This window comes from Trypanosoma brucei, chromosome 8, assembly GCF_000210295.1.
Source record: "Trypanosoma brucei gambiense DAL972 chromosome 8, complete sequence".
NCBI classification, from domain to species: domain Eukaryota; phylum Euglenozoa; class Kinetoplastea; order Trypanosomatida; family Trypanosomatidae; genus Trypanosoma; species Trypanosoma brucei.
The window spans coordinates 358,159-374,919 of NC_026741.1; the positions used below are offsets into that span (position 1 = coordinate 358,159).

The 16,761-nt window shown below is 47.8% G+C and overlaps 9 protein-coding genes across 9 annotated transcripts; 7 read left to right on the plus strand and 2 right to left on the minus strand.

Moving 5' to 3' along the window:
- Positions 1-231: 231 nt before the first annotated feature.
- On the minus strand, positions 232-579 carry TbgDal_VIII1110 (hypothetical protein, unlikely; the record flags this gene model as incomplete). The annotated part of the gene is made up of 1 exon (XM_011777137.1): positions 232-579. One exon carries the CDS (start codon positions 577-579, stop codon positions 232-234), a length of 348 nt encoding a protein of 115 aa, XP_011775439.1.
- A 42-nt stretch (positions 580-621) lies between these two features.
- TbgDal_VIII1120 (hypothetical protein, conserved) lies at positions 622-3,294 on the plus strand (the record flags this gene model as incomplete). Its single annotated transcript, XM_011777138.1, has 1 exon — positions 622-3,294. One exon carries the CDS (start codon positions 622-624, stop codon positions 3,292-3,294), a length of 2,673 nt encoding a protein of 890 aa, XP_011775440.1.
- A 1,232-nt stretch (positions 3,295-4,526) lies between these two features.
- TbgDal_VIII1130 (hypothetical protein, conserved) lies at positions 4,527-6,863 on the plus strand (the record flags this gene model as incomplete). Its single annotated transcript, XM_011777139.1, has 1 exon — positions 4,527-6,863. One exon carries the CDS (start codon positions 4,527-4,529, stop codon positions 6,861-6,863), a length of 2,337 nt encoding a protein of 778 aa, XP_011775441.1.
- Positions 6,864-7,515: 652 nt separating this feature from the next.
- TbgDal_VIII1140 (hypothetical protein, unlikely) lies at positions 7,516-8,061 on the minus strand (the record flags this gene model as incomplete). Its single annotated transcript, XM_011777140.1, has 1 exon — positions 7,516-8,061. The coding sequence occupies one exon, from the start codon at positions 8,059-8,061 to the stop codon at positions 7,516-7,518; it is 546 nt and encodes a 181-aa protein (XP_011775442.1).
- Positions 8,062-8,631: 570 nt separating this feature from the next.
- On the plus strand, positions 8,632-9,003 carry TbgDal_VIII1150 (hypothetical protein, unlikely; the record flags this gene model as incomplete). The annotated part of the gene is made up of 1 exon (XM_011777141.1): positions 8,632-9,003. The coding sequence occupies one exon, from the start codon at positions 8,632-8,634 to the stop codon at positions 9,001-9,003; it is 372 nt and encodes a 123-aa protein (XP_011775443.1).
- A 566-nt stretch (positions 9,004-9,569) lies between these two features.
- TbgDal_VIII1170 (hypothetical protein, conserved) lies at positions 9,570-11,420 on the plus strand (the record flags this gene model as incomplete). Its single annotated transcript, XM_011777142.1, has 1 exon — positions 9,570-11,420. One exon carries the CDS (start codon positions 9,570-9,572, stop codon positions 11,418-11,420), a length of 1,851 nt encoding a protein of 616 aa, XP_011775444.1.
- Positions 11,421-12,496: 1,076 nt separating this feature from the next.
- TbgDal_VIII1180 (hypothetical protein, conserved) lies at positions 12,497-13,315 on the plus strand (the record flags this gene model as incomplete). The annotated part of the gene is made up of 1 exon (XM_011777143.1): positions 12,497-13,315. One exon carries the CDS (start codon positions 12,497-12,499, stop codon positions 13,313-13,315), a length of 819 nt encoding a protein of 272 aa, XP_011775445.1.
- A 221-nt stretch (positions 13,316-13,536) lies between these two features.
- Positions 13,537-13,875, plus strand: TbgDal_VIII1190 (hypothetical protein, unlikely; the record flags this gene model as incomplete). The annotated part of the gene is made up of 1 exon (XM_011777144.1): positions 13,537-13,875. The coding sequence occupies one exon, from the start codon at positions 13,537-13,539 to the stop codon at positions 13,873-13,875; it is 339 nt and encodes a 112-aa protein (XP_011775446.1).
- Positions 13,876-15,404: 1,529 nt separating this feature from the next.
- Positions 15,405-16,238, plus strand: TbgDal_VIII1200 (hypothetical protein, conserved; the record flags this gene model as incomplete). The annotated part of the gene is made up of 1 exon (XM_011777145.1): positions 15,405-16,238. One exon carries the CDS (start codon positions 15,405-15,407, stop codon positions 16,236-16,238), a length of 834 nt encoding a protein of 277 aa, XP_011775447.1.
- Between the last annotated feature and the right edge of the window lie 523 nt (positions 16,239-16,761).

The following is a 16,761-nucleotide window of genomic DNA, read 5'->3' on the forward strand; positions in this document are numbered from 1 at the left end:
TCAGGTGGGTGTCGTTTCGTGTTGAAACATTACTTATTTCCCCTTCTTTGTTTGGTTTCTGAGTGCTGTCCCTCCTTTTCCTTTTCCTTTACAAAGTAATGAAATTGCCCAGCCCCCTTTGTTTATCTTCAAATGCCGCTCTCTTCTTGAAGGGTGACCGCGCGTTATCCCTTTTACTTTTTTTTTTTGAAGATGTCTTAGTGTTATCTCTTCTCGTTTGAGGTGCAGGCGTCATTTTTTTTTTTCATTTCGGTGTTCATTCGTTGTATTGCTTTCGGACCTTCGGTGTTGGTTCCGTTGAAGTGGTACACCCGTAGCGAGTTGGTGTCTGACCTTCTCTTTGTTGTCGCTTTCCTCTTTCACATGATATTTATGTATCCCCTTTTTTCTGCTTTTCTCTTTCGGCCTGGCTCCGTTTGTTACTGATTTTAACAATCTTTTTTCCTTCATCCTTTTTGTTTCCTTTGGGGTCGCTACGAGCTTGTGTGAAGCGCACGTGCTGTTACACATACACAAAAACACACAAACACGTGAGCACATCGTATCCAGGCCTTTATATATCACAAACAAAGGAACCATCGGCGGTTGGGGTTGTACCTGAAAGCTGATAGACAGGCTCTAATGTCAACTCCATCTGTGGTCGGTTCAGAGCAGCAGCAGGACCGCAACCGAGTTGCGTACGGCATGCGCCGTGAGTGGAAGTTTTCCCTCACATTTGCTCATCAGGCCGCCCGCATTATTTTGCACTTGTCACCATATTGGGAAAGCACGTTTATTGACCCCCGTGAGCTTGAGCAGCTCAATCGTTTAGACCGCGACGTAAAGCACTGCCCAATGAGGCCTGCCCTCCGTTACAACGACCTCGGAACCACTCCGACGCGGATGGAGGAGGTGTGGACAGAAAATCTAAAGAAAGTGACGATTCTTTACTCTCACATCCCACCGGACACGACGCTCGTCGGGTATTGCGTTCGCAGCGTCCAGCACGTGCTTTCCGATCCACAGGTCGTTGACGTGGATGGGTGCACCGATTTTTCGCGTCTCCAGGTTGGAAACAAGCTTCGTTGTCGGCACAAGTTGGGGGGCCGGCGGAGCTTCCACTTCCGCTACACAACCTCGTCCAAGACGAAGACGAAGAGCACTGTGTATGTCATCGGCACGATCATCAACCAGCGCGGTTACCTCTGTACAGTGGAGAGTACGGGCGGCGAAGACTTAGACTCATATGTGAAGAAACACTTTTTACCTCATTACACGGACAAGGATAAGTTTATGATAGATCAAGACCTCGTCTACTCTGATGTTTCCAGTACTATCCTCAAGGAACAACAGGAGCTCTTCGGTGAGTTACGCTATTCAGACACAGACGCTGCTGTAGCCTTTACAATACCCATGCATCCTATGAGCATCCGACCGGATTACTCACCGACGCAAACGGTTGGCGTTGGCTCTATAGCATGTATGACGTTGGAACTCAACGTGTACCAGAGGCCCGTTGAGAGCGATGAGATCGATATTGCTGGAGTAATAAATTTTAAGGTTAATCAGGCGCTTCTATTCCTCGACGTGGAGGACATGGTACGGATGGGTTACCCGCGCATTATGTCTACTGAGCAGTACAGTAACATGAAGATAAACCGTCTTCTCGACATTTTCAGCGATGCCAAAGTTGTAGGAACCCCTGGCACGAGTTACTTGGGCGTTCGCACGGGCCGTAGCCGCACTTTGACATTTACATATGAACCCTTTAATGCAGTGGTAAAGGTAATGATGACTTCTGCCATCGTTTGTGGCCTCGGGGTGACGGCAGTGTTTATTACAAAGCTGGGTGGTGGCATCTTCGATGCTCATTTGTATCTCTACCAGCAGCTGCTGAGGGGGATTAAGTTTATGGAGTCTGACATCCCTCGAGGCTGTCTGAGTCGCTTCAATTCCACGTGTGTGCGTCTTGTTGAGCAGAACATAACCCGTTGTTACGCTGCGGCCCCAGCAGATGGGCGACACACGATGGAACAGCACCTGAAGTTGTTGCGGGAGTCCTGCGACACCCGTGTAGAGGGTGGAATATCTGTCAACGTTCCGGTAAAGGAGGGTGGCCTCGGGAAGTTGCCAGGGGAGGGCCAACGTTGCTCTTCGGCCTCCGATGGCAACATACGGACTGCGACACCCACCGAGGAGCTGGCCAGCGAGCAGGAGAAGGTTTCTTGTCATGAGGGCGACGCGACGGAGGATACTCCCACTTCCCCGGTGGGTTCGTCCACTGGGGGCTCACACTCTTCGTTCCATAGCACGCTTTCCATCAGTGTGACGGGTATACGGACGAAACAGGAGGTGGTAGGGGGTGATGGTACCCCCACATACGGCAGGCCGCACCCGCAGCGGGCGAGCATTCTTGCGTCAGCGACGCCGGATGTAACGGATCTTAACGTCGAACCACCTGCAAGCCCTACCGTAACGGTGTTATTGCCGTCACCGCAGCCACCAACTTCGGCAGCTGCAATACCTTCACCCGCCCAGGCAGTGGCGGCCGCGTCAGGCTCGCCAAGAACCAGTTCTGAGCAGGTGTCTGGCGGGGCCGATATGAGCCGCCAACTTTCAGTGGCAGTGCCTCCCTCCAGCAGTGTGGAGAGCAACGTCCGTGTTCCTTCCCCCGCAAGAAGCCCTGCAGATGGTGTAGAGGCAAATGTTGCGGGATCTCCGTCTTCCGTTGTGTTCCCGCAGATGCCGAAAGATGAGCTTGAAGAAGATCAAGATAGCAAAGTACAGGCGGTACTCAAGGCGGACGATGCCGACGCATACTTCGGGCTCTCTATGTACGACGCGTACGTGCACAGTTGTGATATGCTGAAGTGCAAACCAAACAGTTATCTTCTGAAGAAGTTTCCAACGAACCCGCGTTTCTCCAACCTTATCCACGAGGTAGACATAAGTTCCAATTACCTTGGACATGGTGGTTTCGTCGCAGTGCTCAACATTCTTCCGAACTTCCCTAATGTACATACGCTTCACTTCAATGACATGTCACTTGACAACGAAGATGTTGAGCATCTATGTGAGGTACTGAAAGATAACAAGTCTGTTCGTGAGGTGCATTTGCGGGACAACGACAAGATAACCCTCCCCTCCACGCGCTTCTTTTCGCGGTTGCTGAAAGTGAACCCGAACATTGTGACACTGTCACTGGAAGGCACGCGTTTGGGGCCTTCCGTTATTGGTCGGTTGCAGGAGGACGTAAAGAAAAACGCGGAAAAAAAGGGTGACGCTGAAGCGGCCAGCGTTTCCGACTCAAAGTAGGGACGTCCCAACTTCTTTTTGCCTTTGGAAGTTAGAGTGTACATTTTGTTTTGTTTCCCGTCCGTTTTGTTTATTTAACTTTCCCTCAGCGTCACTTGCGCTTGTGCCTTCATTACTTCCTCGTTTTATGCGCGAGGAGGCACCCAAGGAAACGTGGAAAGGCAACTGCGTGTTGTGTAGGGGTTTCTGAGATGTAAATAGCCTATTTTGCGTGCTGGGGTGCTGTGTCTTTGATTGTGTGTTACTTGCCTTTATTGCCGGCGGTGGCACAAAGGGGCACATGATTTGTGTTATAAGCCTAGCAGAGGGCTTTTATGTTTGCCCTCTTTTCACACAGCTGTTATTGTACATATCGCTTTTCCTCTCCAACTATCGTTGCGCACTGCCGCCGTTTTTTGACGATAGATGTGAGGTCGCTCTTTTTTTTTTCTGCACACCTGCCTTACTACACATATATATATATATATGTGTGTGTGTGTGTGTGCGGGCAATCATAAAAGGCAGCTAGGCAGATCTCTTCACGCTGTATTGTTCTGGTGTTTTCCCTGAAGTGAATGAGTGTGGAGGTGCGAATACGAATTTTTATGTGGGAAGGGATTGTGTCTTGAGTGTGCCGCTTGTCGCTCTCTACTTCGTACTACCTTGTCTTCATAACAGGGCCCTTCTTCTTATTCCCCACAGCAGTAGCTCAGGGTTTTTCTTTTTTCCGCCTGGTTGATGTGTTTTGGGTGTGCTTGCCCTCTGCGACGGGAGGTGGGACAGTGGCTTTGTTTTCTGTGGTAATGTTGCCAGACGTTGGCATATTCCCGCGCATTACGTTTACCTCTTGGCCTTTGTGTGTATCCCCGTCTCGTCTTATTGTTCCATACTCCTGCCTTTGTCGCTGCCACTGCTGACGTGCCCTGCTGTTGCTATTGCTCCCCTTTTCATTTTATTTTTTTCCCTTTCGGTTATACTTAGTTCACTTCACATAATTGTGATTGTGATTGCAATTGTGTTTTTAACAACGATCACAAAGCATAAGCGAGGTGTGAAAGGGAATTCGGCTCTAGAAAACGAACTGAGGGGGGAAAGTAGAGAAGAGATAGTGGGTGACTGAGGGAAGGTAAGAGTCAGCGGAGTTAAGTGAAACGCACCATTATCATTGCCGTCCTCTTAAACATTTAAGTTGACTTAGGGGACAAAGTACGCCAGCCAGAAACTTTTCCTGCCTTTGCCGCGCTCGTTAAGGTATGTCGGCCACTTATCCAGAGCGGCGGCCATACGCCACCACAGTACCGCATAGTGGTTATCTTTCCAAGCCTACGTTGCCGCCCGTCGAGGCACTTCGTATCCTCAGCAGCACTGTTGGCATTGACCTGCCGCGTAGCGTTCGCCACAGTGCGAACACTCTCCTGCGGCGCTCCCCGACACCAAGAAGTGTATCACCGACTCGCGGTGTGCAACTCTTTAAGCCGCCTACGCTTGAGACCGCCACACCTTTCGAGTTCCAGGAGAAGGACTACCACAAGTCTCAGCAATCTGTGCTTAACGTGCAGCTAAGCAACGCGGTAGAGGAACTCTTCAAGGTGTGGCGTGTGAAGGTGAGGGATTTAATGCACTATCTCGATTCCTTTCCGTGTGAAGCAGGCCACTCATTTTCACGAACAAACGGCGCACTGAGCTCCTTCTTTGAAGGCTACCGCACCACTGACATCACTCCGATGACGGCCCATCAGCTTGTGAACGACTTTAAGCTTTGTACCTCGGTATCGATGCTTGACGAAATTCAGAACAGCCCCGAAGTCTTGGGAGATCAGGTTCGTGCTGCGCTCGATGCGCTGCTGAATGCAAAGCATTTCCTCGCACCACTTGAGAACTTTGTGGACCGGCTGGAGCCCATAGCAGCGTTCGCGCTGCCCGACAAGCGACCAGAGTGCTTAGACGGCACCCGCGGCCCGGTATGGCCAAGCAAGGTGGCCGTTGCCCTTCACGAGAAGTTTCACTACGACCCCTCAGAGTATGTTCTTGCTGAGCTCCGGAAGAGTGACCAACCGATAGAACGGCTGGAAAACCGCGTGCTGCAGGTGAAGGAAAGGAAGGAGGATGCAATCGATCGTGAGATACCGGGAGATGCACTCAACTACCTCACTACGCAGGTGGACCTCAGTAATGACCTCCTCTTGATGAATAAAGCCCGTATGGAGTTGGTGTATCTACACGGCAAGGACATACAGGAGATGAAGAGGATGCTGGAAGATCTCATTGTGGATGCGCGACACAGTGTAGAGTTATTGAAGGGGCGTGTGGAGCGTGACATGCCGTTGGTAAAGAAGGACATCGACGGTGTTTATCAGGATGTAGAGAATACTCAGAAGCACATTAAGGACTTAGATCAAAAGAACGCTGAGGCAAACAAAGCCGCCCACGAGGCGTACTCAAAGCTGAACGACACAGAGGTTGAGCTGTGGGTCCTGTTAACAGACACGATACGCAAGTTGGTAGACATTGCTGGTGAGAAGGAAGCATTTGTCCGCAACGAAATGCGCCTCCGTGAGCTCCGAGGTCGAGATATGGCAATTGCCGAGGAGCTACTCGCCGCACAGCAAAGCTACTTTTCTCGCCTTCGCAAGAGTGAGGACGTACTTAAGAGGTGGGAGAACGCAGCGGAGACGTATGAAGCCTACGTGCAGGCGTACGTGCCAACTCTGTTGAAGAAGATCCACGACGCTGAGGAGGCCGACAAGGATTTGTACAATCGTGAGGCACAAAACTATGTCCGGCGGTACGAGATGTTCGAGTACGCCGTGGAAGAGGGCCGTGCGACCCGCAGCGTTCATGTGGATCGTCTACAGACATTACAGCGGTCGAAATTGTTGGATGTGGAGCGGGCATTGTCGACTCTCGACCCCTTCGCGGACAAGTACCGAAAGGAGCTTGATGAGGCTCAAGCGCAGCTGGACGAAGGTTTGGCATTCATCCAGCTTGTCGAAAACCTTGCCAAGGAGCGTCGCGGGGAGGTGGAACCGATTCTGCAGCACGTCATCTCGTATAACCGCACACTGCAGACCAAAACATTGGAGATTGAAGCCGAGGCTGAAGCACAGGCGCTGCTGCTGCGTGATGGACCTGCAACGGAGGGCGCTCCATCCACGATGAACACTGTGGACGCCAAGGTGGACACAAGCCTTCTGCAGAGCGCACGTGGAAGCAGCGGCAAGCGTCCCGCAACGGCAGCAGTTTCCGAAGTAACGCACTTCTCCGATGCCCCACCAACGTCGGCTGCACTGAGACTGCGCAGTGTTGTTGATGCCAATAACATGATGTGCACCGTTTCGCACCCGCATGTCATGGCGCGCACTGTTGGAATTAATCATGAGGAGGCCTTCCTTGAGAAGTACCGTCGCTTCACAGATGAGGAACAGGTGGCTGTGGAGGGCGTGGCCGGTCGTGTTCGGCAGTCAAACACCAGTTTGGAGATGCTCGGTGAGAAGTACAACAATAAGGATTACATCCGAATGTTGCTTCTGAGCCCAGGGGCGAAACAAAGCAACAGCGCAACCGAGGCTGCTGTAGAGGAGTGCGCATAAAAAGAAGAAACTCGGTAAGGTTTATATGTTTCTTCCACAGGAGTATTTCTTTCCATTCCCCTTCCTTTTTTTTTTTTACCAAAGTATGCACTTGTTGGTGTTGAAGCACTGGAAGAAGAATAAAAAAAAACAAAGACAAGAAAGCAAGAATATGGGGACCAGAATGGTATTATGAAGCTGTGACTGTGCTATTTGACTTGAGCTCTCTTCTCCTCTTGTCCTTTTGTTATCCAGTTCGCCCTCGTCTCCCATTTTATTTCATGCGGTTGTGATTATGTTTTAGCTTTATTCTTTGCAAAGCGTTTCCTACTTTTATGTTATTTGTCTCATCTTTAGATATGATTTACATATTTCCCTCTCTTACTTTTTCTGCCTCTTTTTTTTTTTCCTTCCTTCGCCCTTCAGTTCATCTTCTCATTCTCCTGATTCTTTTCGAACTTCCTCCGATGGCCACCGTACAACTGGAGTGCTGCTTTTTAGCATGTTTGTTCTTGTTCTTTTTTTTTTCTTTATTTCTTTATTTGTTGCCGCTCTGCCAATGGTTCGGGAGGAGTGAAGCAAAGCAATGAAAGTTAATCATTAGACGCAACGGGCTACAAAAAAAAAGAGAGAGAGAGAGGGGGGGAAAAAAAAAGAAGGAATAATTAAAGATTTACGCCAGGCAAATGAAATGAGGTGCAAAGAGGGATGAAGAGGAACACGGGGGAGTTGTGAGGAAAATTGAAGAGAGGCATTTGAGAATATGTTGAGTTGATGTTGCACTGAGGTAACACAACAAAACAGCGCCAGAAATAAAAAGAAAGATGTTAAATGCATGAAAGAAGGTGAGAAGTGTGGAGAGTTGTGAGAACAGAAGCAAAGGTATATGAGGAAGAGAGATAACGAGAGGAAGGAAAGAACAAAAAGACTGTTGAATACACACACACACATATATATATATATATATATATGTGTGTGTGTGTGTGTATGTGTGTGTGTCTGTGTTTAATTGTGTCTGTAAGGGGAAAATGTATTTCCCTCTCGCCAACTGTGCCACAGTGAGTTCAAATATTTTAAAAAGAAAGTGAAGGAGGTTACGGAAATAAACCCCTTTCCTCATTTTCTTAATTTTTATCATTTTTGTTGTCATTATTCTCAGTGCGTGTGCTTTGAGCGCTCGCCAGCTAGAAACGTGGCTGTGCTTCACTTTTCTATTCATCTGTCTTTTTTTTTCTTTTTTCCCTCTCTTACCTCCTTCTCTCTGCTTTAATTTTCGTTTCCCTCCTCCTTTAACTCCCCAGTATCTGAAAAAGAAGGGAGTGAAAGGGGGAGACAGAGTTGACCCAACACTGCAGAGCAACCAGAGAAAAGAAAAAAGATTTAAAAAAAAAACAGTTTCTTTCTTTTTGGTCCCTTATACATATATATATATATATATGTGTGTGTGTGTGTTTAATTGTGTTTGTATGTCTTTCTCTTTTAGAGAGAAAGAGGGGGCATGTAGGGAGAAGGAAGAGGGAGAGAGAAAGAGGAAGAAACAAGATGAAGACAAAGTAGATTGTTAAGGAGGTCAGGGACGCGCCTCCTTTTTTTTTTTTAAAAAAAAAGATAATCAGAGAAGAGAAACGTTTCTTCCGTTTCTAACCACGCGCGCGCATATGCCTGTCCGTATGCAAGCGTGCCTCCGTAACGTGTATTTGACCCAAAAGCAAGAAGAAAAGATAAAGGGAGACGAGGAGGGCTGAGATGACGGAGTACAAGTAGAAAATAAGTATGTTTGTGTGTTTGTATGTTTGAGGAAGAGGGGCTTGAAGCGCTTCTTATTTCATTTTTCAATGTATTTGTGACGATGTACAAAATCAGTTCTCACGTTTGCGTGCATGTATTCGTATACGTCTTCGTCTGTTTGTTCGTTTGTGCCTTAACTAGGGAGCGGGTGCGTTCATGTACATACCACATTATCTATATCTATATATGCATACACGCATACATCTACACATATACGCACACAAACGTATATGCATGTACATATACATATGCGTGCGTGCGTCTCTGTGTGTGTATGTGTATGTATGTATGTATGTATGTATGTATGTTAACGCAGATTCCCCAATCCATTGTGCTTTACTCTGTAACGCTTATTAGAAGCAGTGAGAAATAAGGAGAGTCTGTGAGGGATGTTTATGCGCGTGGAAGGGGGGAATGCGATGCCGATTCATCCCATTTTTCGCCAAATCTGCTTGTGATCGCTGTTCATCTTTTCCATTGACTCTTTATGCTTCCTCCCCTTATTTATCCTTTGTTCTCCATTTTTTTGTTTCTATTTTCATCAAGTTCACATCGAATCTAGAATTGAGGAAGCGGCCAGGATTTCCTGATCCACAACCCCAACCTCAACCCCCTTTCTCTTCTTTTTTTTTCCTTGACGTGTTCGCGTACTTTTCCCTGCGGAACTGGAGCTGATCAGGTTTCGGAGCCTCAAAGGGTTAAGGTGAAGTACGGGCGCGGACGACACAGAGAAAAGGTGGGAGGGTGCAGCAACGCCCTCTGGCACTTTGCGTTATAATAATTATTTGTGCAGTTTGCATTCGTTAGACACCGAAGTTTTGAATTTCTTTGGGGCAGTCAATATTTTTATACGGGATCAAAAGGGTGGGGGCAAAAAGCGCGCTCGCGTGATCTTTCCAACCGCGGGTTTGAAGTTCTATCATTTAGTACAGTGCTGTAATGGAGTTTGAGCAGCTGGAGATTGGCAAGAAGTCGATTACCAACGCCATCGCGCGGCAGGAGGTTACAGACTATTATGACTTGCTGCACCCCAACGTCCTGCTCGTTTCCCACTTCCGCTACCCTCCTCTGTCGCCCGTTATTGCCGATACCATCCCCGCATTAGACCGTGTGTTGCGCAAGGAAAACAAAAACCTGTCAGGCGTGACTAAGGGCCATAACCCGTGGAAGGTGCCCGAGTTCCTGCAAACCGGCGCGGTCACAAAATCAGCACCTGTGGCAGCTCCAGCAGTTACAGCCACATCACCGACTACCACGTCAACGACAGTAACTACCCGAGCGAATTCACCACACTTAGCAGGAACACCCACGAGAGCGTCGATTGTGCCTAAAGCGCCTGGGGGAAGGCCTGTTGCCCGTGGGTTTGCGGCTCGGAAGAGGAGGGGTACTTCCACGAATGGAAGATCCACTGCTACGGGTGATAGATCCACTTCTGCTGCCACACGGGAAAGGCGTGAGGATCCCAACAAAAAGAAGCAGCGGCAGTCCACCATTACGGGGCCATATGAGGCCGATATTGTCGAAGGCCCGCTCCTTGTTACGGCACGCTTTTACGCTATATTGCAATGGATGAATCAAGGTGCCCATATTGCAGATACGGTCTTTGATATGGAGGCACGAAAGGTTGTGCTACAGGAATCGGATGTCGTTTTACAGCTTCCAGCTCCGAAGACTGAGGCGGAGTGGTATGCGCAGCTTGGGCGGCAGCATACAGACCGTAACCAGCGGCTTAGCAGACTTACTGTAACTTATGGCCGCGATTTGTTACTGTTTCGTGACGAGTGCTACTTCGAGGATGGGTTCATTGTCACGATACATCGCTTTATGTTGACACAGCAGGAGATGCTCGACCTATCGTCCCTTGTTGAATACCACCAACAGGCGGAAATTAACCGTCGCATTGAGGCGATGAAAGTGGAGCGTGACAACTTCTACGCTGCTGAACAGAGGCGTGTGAACGCATTTCGTAGGTCAGTGGAACCGTTGCTTGACTTTACCTTCTGTGATGTGAGTGACCCCATTTTGCTTCTTTCTGTGGAGCCCGTTGCAGGGAAGCGTCATATCTGTAAGGATGTGCGGCCCAAAAATGTTACCGCACTGCCGCCGATGGGTTACGGAGCCCAGCAGAATGACGCACAACGCGGAAAAGATCAGCGCATTGTCGTGAAGGCACGCAACAAGGCTGGCGACGAGGAGGTGTATGAGTTCGTTGATAATTCCAAACCTCGCTACGACTTTCTCTACGACCCGAAGACCAATGCAGAGAGCACCTTGCAGAATCTTGCAGACAAGATGAAGTCGATGTTTTGCACCTCTAGTGTGCGTATCAGTAGCTGTGGCATGAGGTCAACAGATCAATTGGTGCCAGTCCTCCGGCGCCTTGTGGCAAATGCCATTATGACGATACGTGCGCTGGATCTAAGCGACAACGAGATCAGTACACTGCCGGACTTGTCGCTTCTTCCACTGCAGCGTCTACTGCTTCACAAAAACAAAATATCCGACTGGATGGAGGTAGAGAATCGCGTGTGTGTGCTTCCGCTGCTGGAGGTGGTGACACTGCACGGCAATCCCATTTCCGAAAGCAACGAGCAGTACCGGCAGGAGCTGCTGGCGAGGCTCTTACGGCACCCAAGGCGTGCAGCGCGTGTGCGACAAGTAGACTTCGTGACTCTGACAGCGCAGGACCTTAACATTGCAGGGACGTTTGAAATGTTTACCACAGGGAACACAAGTGTTTTGGAGAAGGCGCGGAAGTTCAATGTTTCTGACGTTAGGAAAAAAATATAGGGCTGCTTAGTTACGTACACGGTGTGTGCGTGTGCATGTTTCTGGGTGGCTACACCTACATATGTTTATATGCGTTTGTACACCATCTTGTCGCATTAGACTAGTGTTAATTTCTCTCGTTTCTTCCTCATTTTTTATCTCTTTAAAACATTCCGTTTGTGCGCGCCTTCCCTTTTCGCTATGCGCGTTTTTTTTTTTTGGTGGGTTGTCGTCGCAATGGTTGGTTTGTATAGTGCTGAATGGCCCATGTAAAGTTCTTCACTAAAGGAGGAAATGGACGGGGTGATGTAAAGGGATGTGGGGAGCGAATGGGGACTTCCCACTATCGTCCCGTTTCTTCCCGTCGTACAGGTGAACACTGTTAACTTCACCAAGTTAAAAGAACAAAGCAACGAAAATGTTCAACTCTGTATTCTAAGGGCGTGCTGCCGGTAGGTAGCTCGTGCCTTGTTCTTATTGCTGTGCCGCGTCTTGGCAAACATCAATTTCTGATTTTTCCCCCTTTTCATTTTCTCGTTGTTGCTGTTTTAATGTGCTGCATTTACGCTTGACAACCTCCCGCCTTGCGCTGACACGTTGTCTCGACCCGCAGAGAAACAGGAGGCGTTCGTGTACGGAGTTTGGAAGAGGTTTTATAAGGGGAACAATAAAGGAAAGAAGCAAAAAGTGTAATAGAAAGGAAGAGTTAGCTTATCTGGTGGTTTTGTAATCATTTACTTGGTAAATAGGAGAGGCATAAATATCTTACTCTGTAGGATTGTGAGGGTGCGTAGAAGCTCCACCGGTTAGTCACAGGGAGCCTGTCTGCACACGTATACATTTAAAAAAAGAACATATATATATATATATATATATATATATATATATATACAAGCAAATACGCAAGCAGTCAACGGAGTGCAGTGTTTGCGAGGTACGTCAGCATCGTTACGTTTTATTCGCTGCTAGTGGCAGTTCTTTTGTTTTTCCAGCGGTACGGGACGCGGGAAGGACTTGTAGTTTCTTTTCAATCTGGATAAGGGTTCAGGAGCTCACAGCAGTAACTGTAACTGCAGGATCAGCGTTAGTAAAGCAGAATGCCTGGGCAGGTTTCTTCAGCGTCCTCGCCACCGGTCATTTCCTCCGTTCAGGCGTACGTTAAGGCGTTGCTCCATTGCCACAAGTACCCAACGCAGGCGGTTTCCGGTTTCCTCATCGGTAAACGCATCAGCGCCACCAGCAACACCAACGCCAGCAGTCCTGCTTCCAACAGCTCCGCCGCCGCAACGCCAACGACTGTACTTGGTGCTAATGCGATCCCTAACTTCACAGCTAATGCGATTAGTGCTACCAATGCTGACGGTAATAACGTTAACAGCTCCGGTAGCAGCAGTGACGAAGCTGAATGTATTTTTGTGGCAGATGCCGTGCCGCTCTTCCACACCATCATAATGACAGATCCACACCCAATGATGACGGTTGCATATGCGCAGGTTTCCAGCTACGCCCGTACAAAGGGTCTTGTACTCTTGGGGTATTACATCGCAAATGAACGTACGGGCGATACGGCTGTCTGTTCCCTCACGGAAAATGTACTGCGTATGCTTCACAGCAGAAAATCCGGTGTTCATGAGCCCCTGCTATGGAGAATTGTTAGCACACCGTCTGGTGACAGCGTGGATGTTCGTGGGGCCTACTACAACAGCGGCAGCAGCTCCTTCACAGACGCGCCGTCGCTCACGTTTGGTCGCTGGAACTCCGACACGCTTTCGTGTGAAACGACAGAGCCTAAAGCAGCCGCGGTTGAGGCGTTTGAGAACTCAATGGATGCATTAAAACAATTTCAGTTAGTGGACTTTGAGGATCATTTGGAGAGCGTACAATTGAACTACCTCGACCAAACCGTCTCCGCCTGAGGTGCCCCTTCTTTAGTTTCCTTTCCTTTCCTTCTTTCGTTCTTTTCTTTGACCTCACCTTGTTCTTTTTTATAGTTTTCCTCAACTTTTTTAAACTTTCAACACTTCTGATTCTTGTTGTGTGAAGGAAGAGGAGTTGGGAGGCGAAGGCAGTTCATGGAGGGAGGATTTGGCAATGGATGACGTGAGAAAAAATATATAAAAAAATATATATATTTAATATGTGTCCGTGCGAATATACGTGTATGTGTCTCTGCGAATGTGTACGTATGTTTGATTTTTACATATCGGTGAAGGCCTCTGAAGTTTCCTCTTTTAGTTACGCACACAGTTCCGCTGTGGCAATTATTGCAAAGTTGCGGTGCGTTTGTGTACTAGTGGGTTACTTTTCTCACCAGATACTGTCCTTGTCGTTTGTTGTCGTACTTTATCCCAATGAACTTCCTTTTTTTTCTTCTTTTACCGTGATTTTTTTTTCCTCGGATGTGTTTTTGGTGATAACGCCCGAGTGTCTGTTTAACTGCTTTTTCAGGACTGAAGGGGGGAGGGGGGAGAATTAAGAAAAAAAAAAAGAAAGTGCGTGAGTGAGTGTAGCAGCTATGAGGGGCAGGGGAAATGACGGTGGCGGCGACATGATTGGGGGGGGGGGGGAGGCAAAAGGCGAAGGGGAGAAAATATGAGGGAAGAGCTCGCGTTAAAAAAGAAAAAAAAGGATACATTCAAGCATATATATATATATATATATATATATATATATATATATATATATATATATATCTTTCATGACGTAGGATGTGTGATGAGAGAAAGAGGGAAGGGAATGACCATCGGATTAATGAAAACATTTCATAGCACATGTGGAGCGGTGTAAATCCTTCTGTTTCTGAGGCGCATGTGTGTTTGTGTGTGTCCATCTGTAAAGGATATGGGGAGAGTTTGTGTTGTGCGCAAAGGGGCGGAGTGTAGCGAAGGTTTAAATTGGGGGGTGGGGGTGCTGCCATCTGTGGGCCTCACCCGGGTGATTAATGCACTTTAAAAGTGGGGAACGTGACACCCAAAGGGAGAAGGCACATTTTTCTAATTGTACTTGTGCGTGCTTTTGAGCTGCTGCATCTCTCCCCGCTCCCCTTTTTTTGTCTTTCCTTCTTCTTTTCAGGTAATTAGGTTTAAGAAGCATGCCATAGCCGTCTCACTTGGGAGTCAACTTGTGATCCGTAGCATGTGGAGCGGGATGTGAGAGTCACACAAACGAGGGACATCGTCGGGGGCTCTGATTCAACTTCTGTGGGGCCAAACCGAAACAACACCTTCGAAGATATACTCCGTGTATTGTTTTTGTTGTCCACACAATATTTGCTTTTTCTTCCGTTACTTGGGTCTAATAAGTTACCTGCTCTGCTACGCTCGCACCGTCTACCTTTACGTGCACATTTCACTTCCGCCTATGCGCACTTGCAAACTTACACTTATGTAATATATGTGTACACGCTGTGCTTTTGTTTCATCTTTCTTACTTTCCACTGTGCGTACACGTATGGCTTCAGCATATTTAACCTGGTACCTTTGGCAGTTAGTAAGGCCACCACCAGTGCCCAACCCCACTGCCTGAGGAGGGCTTTTACTGATTATAAAAATACAAAACCAGGAGCAAGAAGGAACAAAATATTAGAAAGAAAGCGGCAGGAGGGGGGGGGGGAGGTGAGAGGGAAAGAAAGATGGGAGTCTCTAACTCTGGCGGTCATTAGTGATATCAACCTTTCTCATCGCTCTGAAAGGAGTATGTTTGTGCGTGTGGAATTCGCTTTGAGGCAATACGCACCTCTGTGCTCCCTTCCTTTACCACAATACCAAGGGGGTTCAGGTGGTTAGTCATTTATTCCCTCTTTTCTCCTTTTTTCTTTGTTTCACTTGACCACTTGCCTCTTTAGATTGGTGGGCGCCTCCTCCCTTACGAACCCCTAGTACCGTACATATATATATATATATATATATATATATATATATTGGACTACAGGAGGAGGGGGAAGGAATTGCGCAAATACATCCATCACAAAAGAAGACAAAAGAGTAAGACGGAGACGCACTCGTAATGTTACGCTGCGCTACCAGTTTTCGATGTTACATGCGCGTGATTTGCCTCACGATGGCTCCTGATGGCGCCATGACAAATGCTTTGCGAAAATTGGACTACACACCGTACACGCTGCGAAGCGCTTTCTCACAGGGCCGTGCCAACCGTCACCCGACTGAATGGGCTTCTGCTCTACGGGGCGAGCGGGACATTGACTTGTGCAAACTGATGGCAGATTTTGACGCTGCTGTGGGGCCTCCGGCCGCTATGTTGTATGCCAAGCTCCTGCGCGAATGCCCGGATTATACGAAAGTAATATTAGTGAAGGAGACGGACAAACAACAATGGGCGCGAGAACACGAGAGATGCGTTATATCACTTCTGAAGGGACACCGCCACCCACCCCAAAACCGTATTGCTAAGGCATTTTACACAATATTGAGCGAAATGGCACCGCGCCCGATCGAACAGCCGTTGGGGGCGATTTCAGGGAATGGAGATGATGACACTCGAATTTCAGGACGCGTGGACGCGCTGGAACGTTATGAAGCTGAGGTTTGCCGGGAGGTGCCTTCCAGTCGCTTGTTGGTGTATCATCACGGCGATGGCTGGGAGCCCTTATGTAGTTTTTTGGGGAGGGAAGTCCCTGGTGAGCCATTTCCGCCTTATGATAGTGGAATGCACGTAATTCGTAATCTCCATGAACGTGTCGAGCGTACTGAGAAAATAGCGTATGTAGCCGTGCTATTACTTGGTGGTACGGCATTGTATGCCTTCTTTCCAGTTTTGCTAGACATGAAGGAATATTTTGAAAAGTTGTACAGAGACTACCAGATTGCGTATGGACAGTGATCGTTCGCTTTCCCTCTTGCCATCCCCTTTTACAATTGTTTGGTTACACGTAAGAGGTGGTGGCTTCTATGCAAATTGGTTCCACTCCATTGCTGTTGGCATATTTGTAAGAATATTGTGAGCAGTTGGTGTTCTGTGGTTTTATGGAAGCCTGTTTGTCATACTCCATCTTTGTCGTTATCATTATTTTTGTTATTATGCAGAGACCACAATACCAAAATCTGATAGCGTGTTTTACACATTAAATTTATTTCGTCCTTCATAGCTCTTTTTTTTTCTTTTTTTTTGTTTCGTGCGTCAAGTCCACTTGCCAGCCTTTCATATCGTACCTTTTGTCTTACCCTACACTTGGCGGTGTGGCGACCTAAATGGGCCAACTTTTTGTGGGCTCGCTTTTGTTGTTGTGAGTGAAAAAGGTGCTTACGATTTTTTCTTTTTTTTTTTTGTTTTACTCTCCAACCATTTGTTCTTTCCTCCTCTTTTTTTATTTTCTGCACATTTTTGTGGGGTCGGTAGTGTTCTT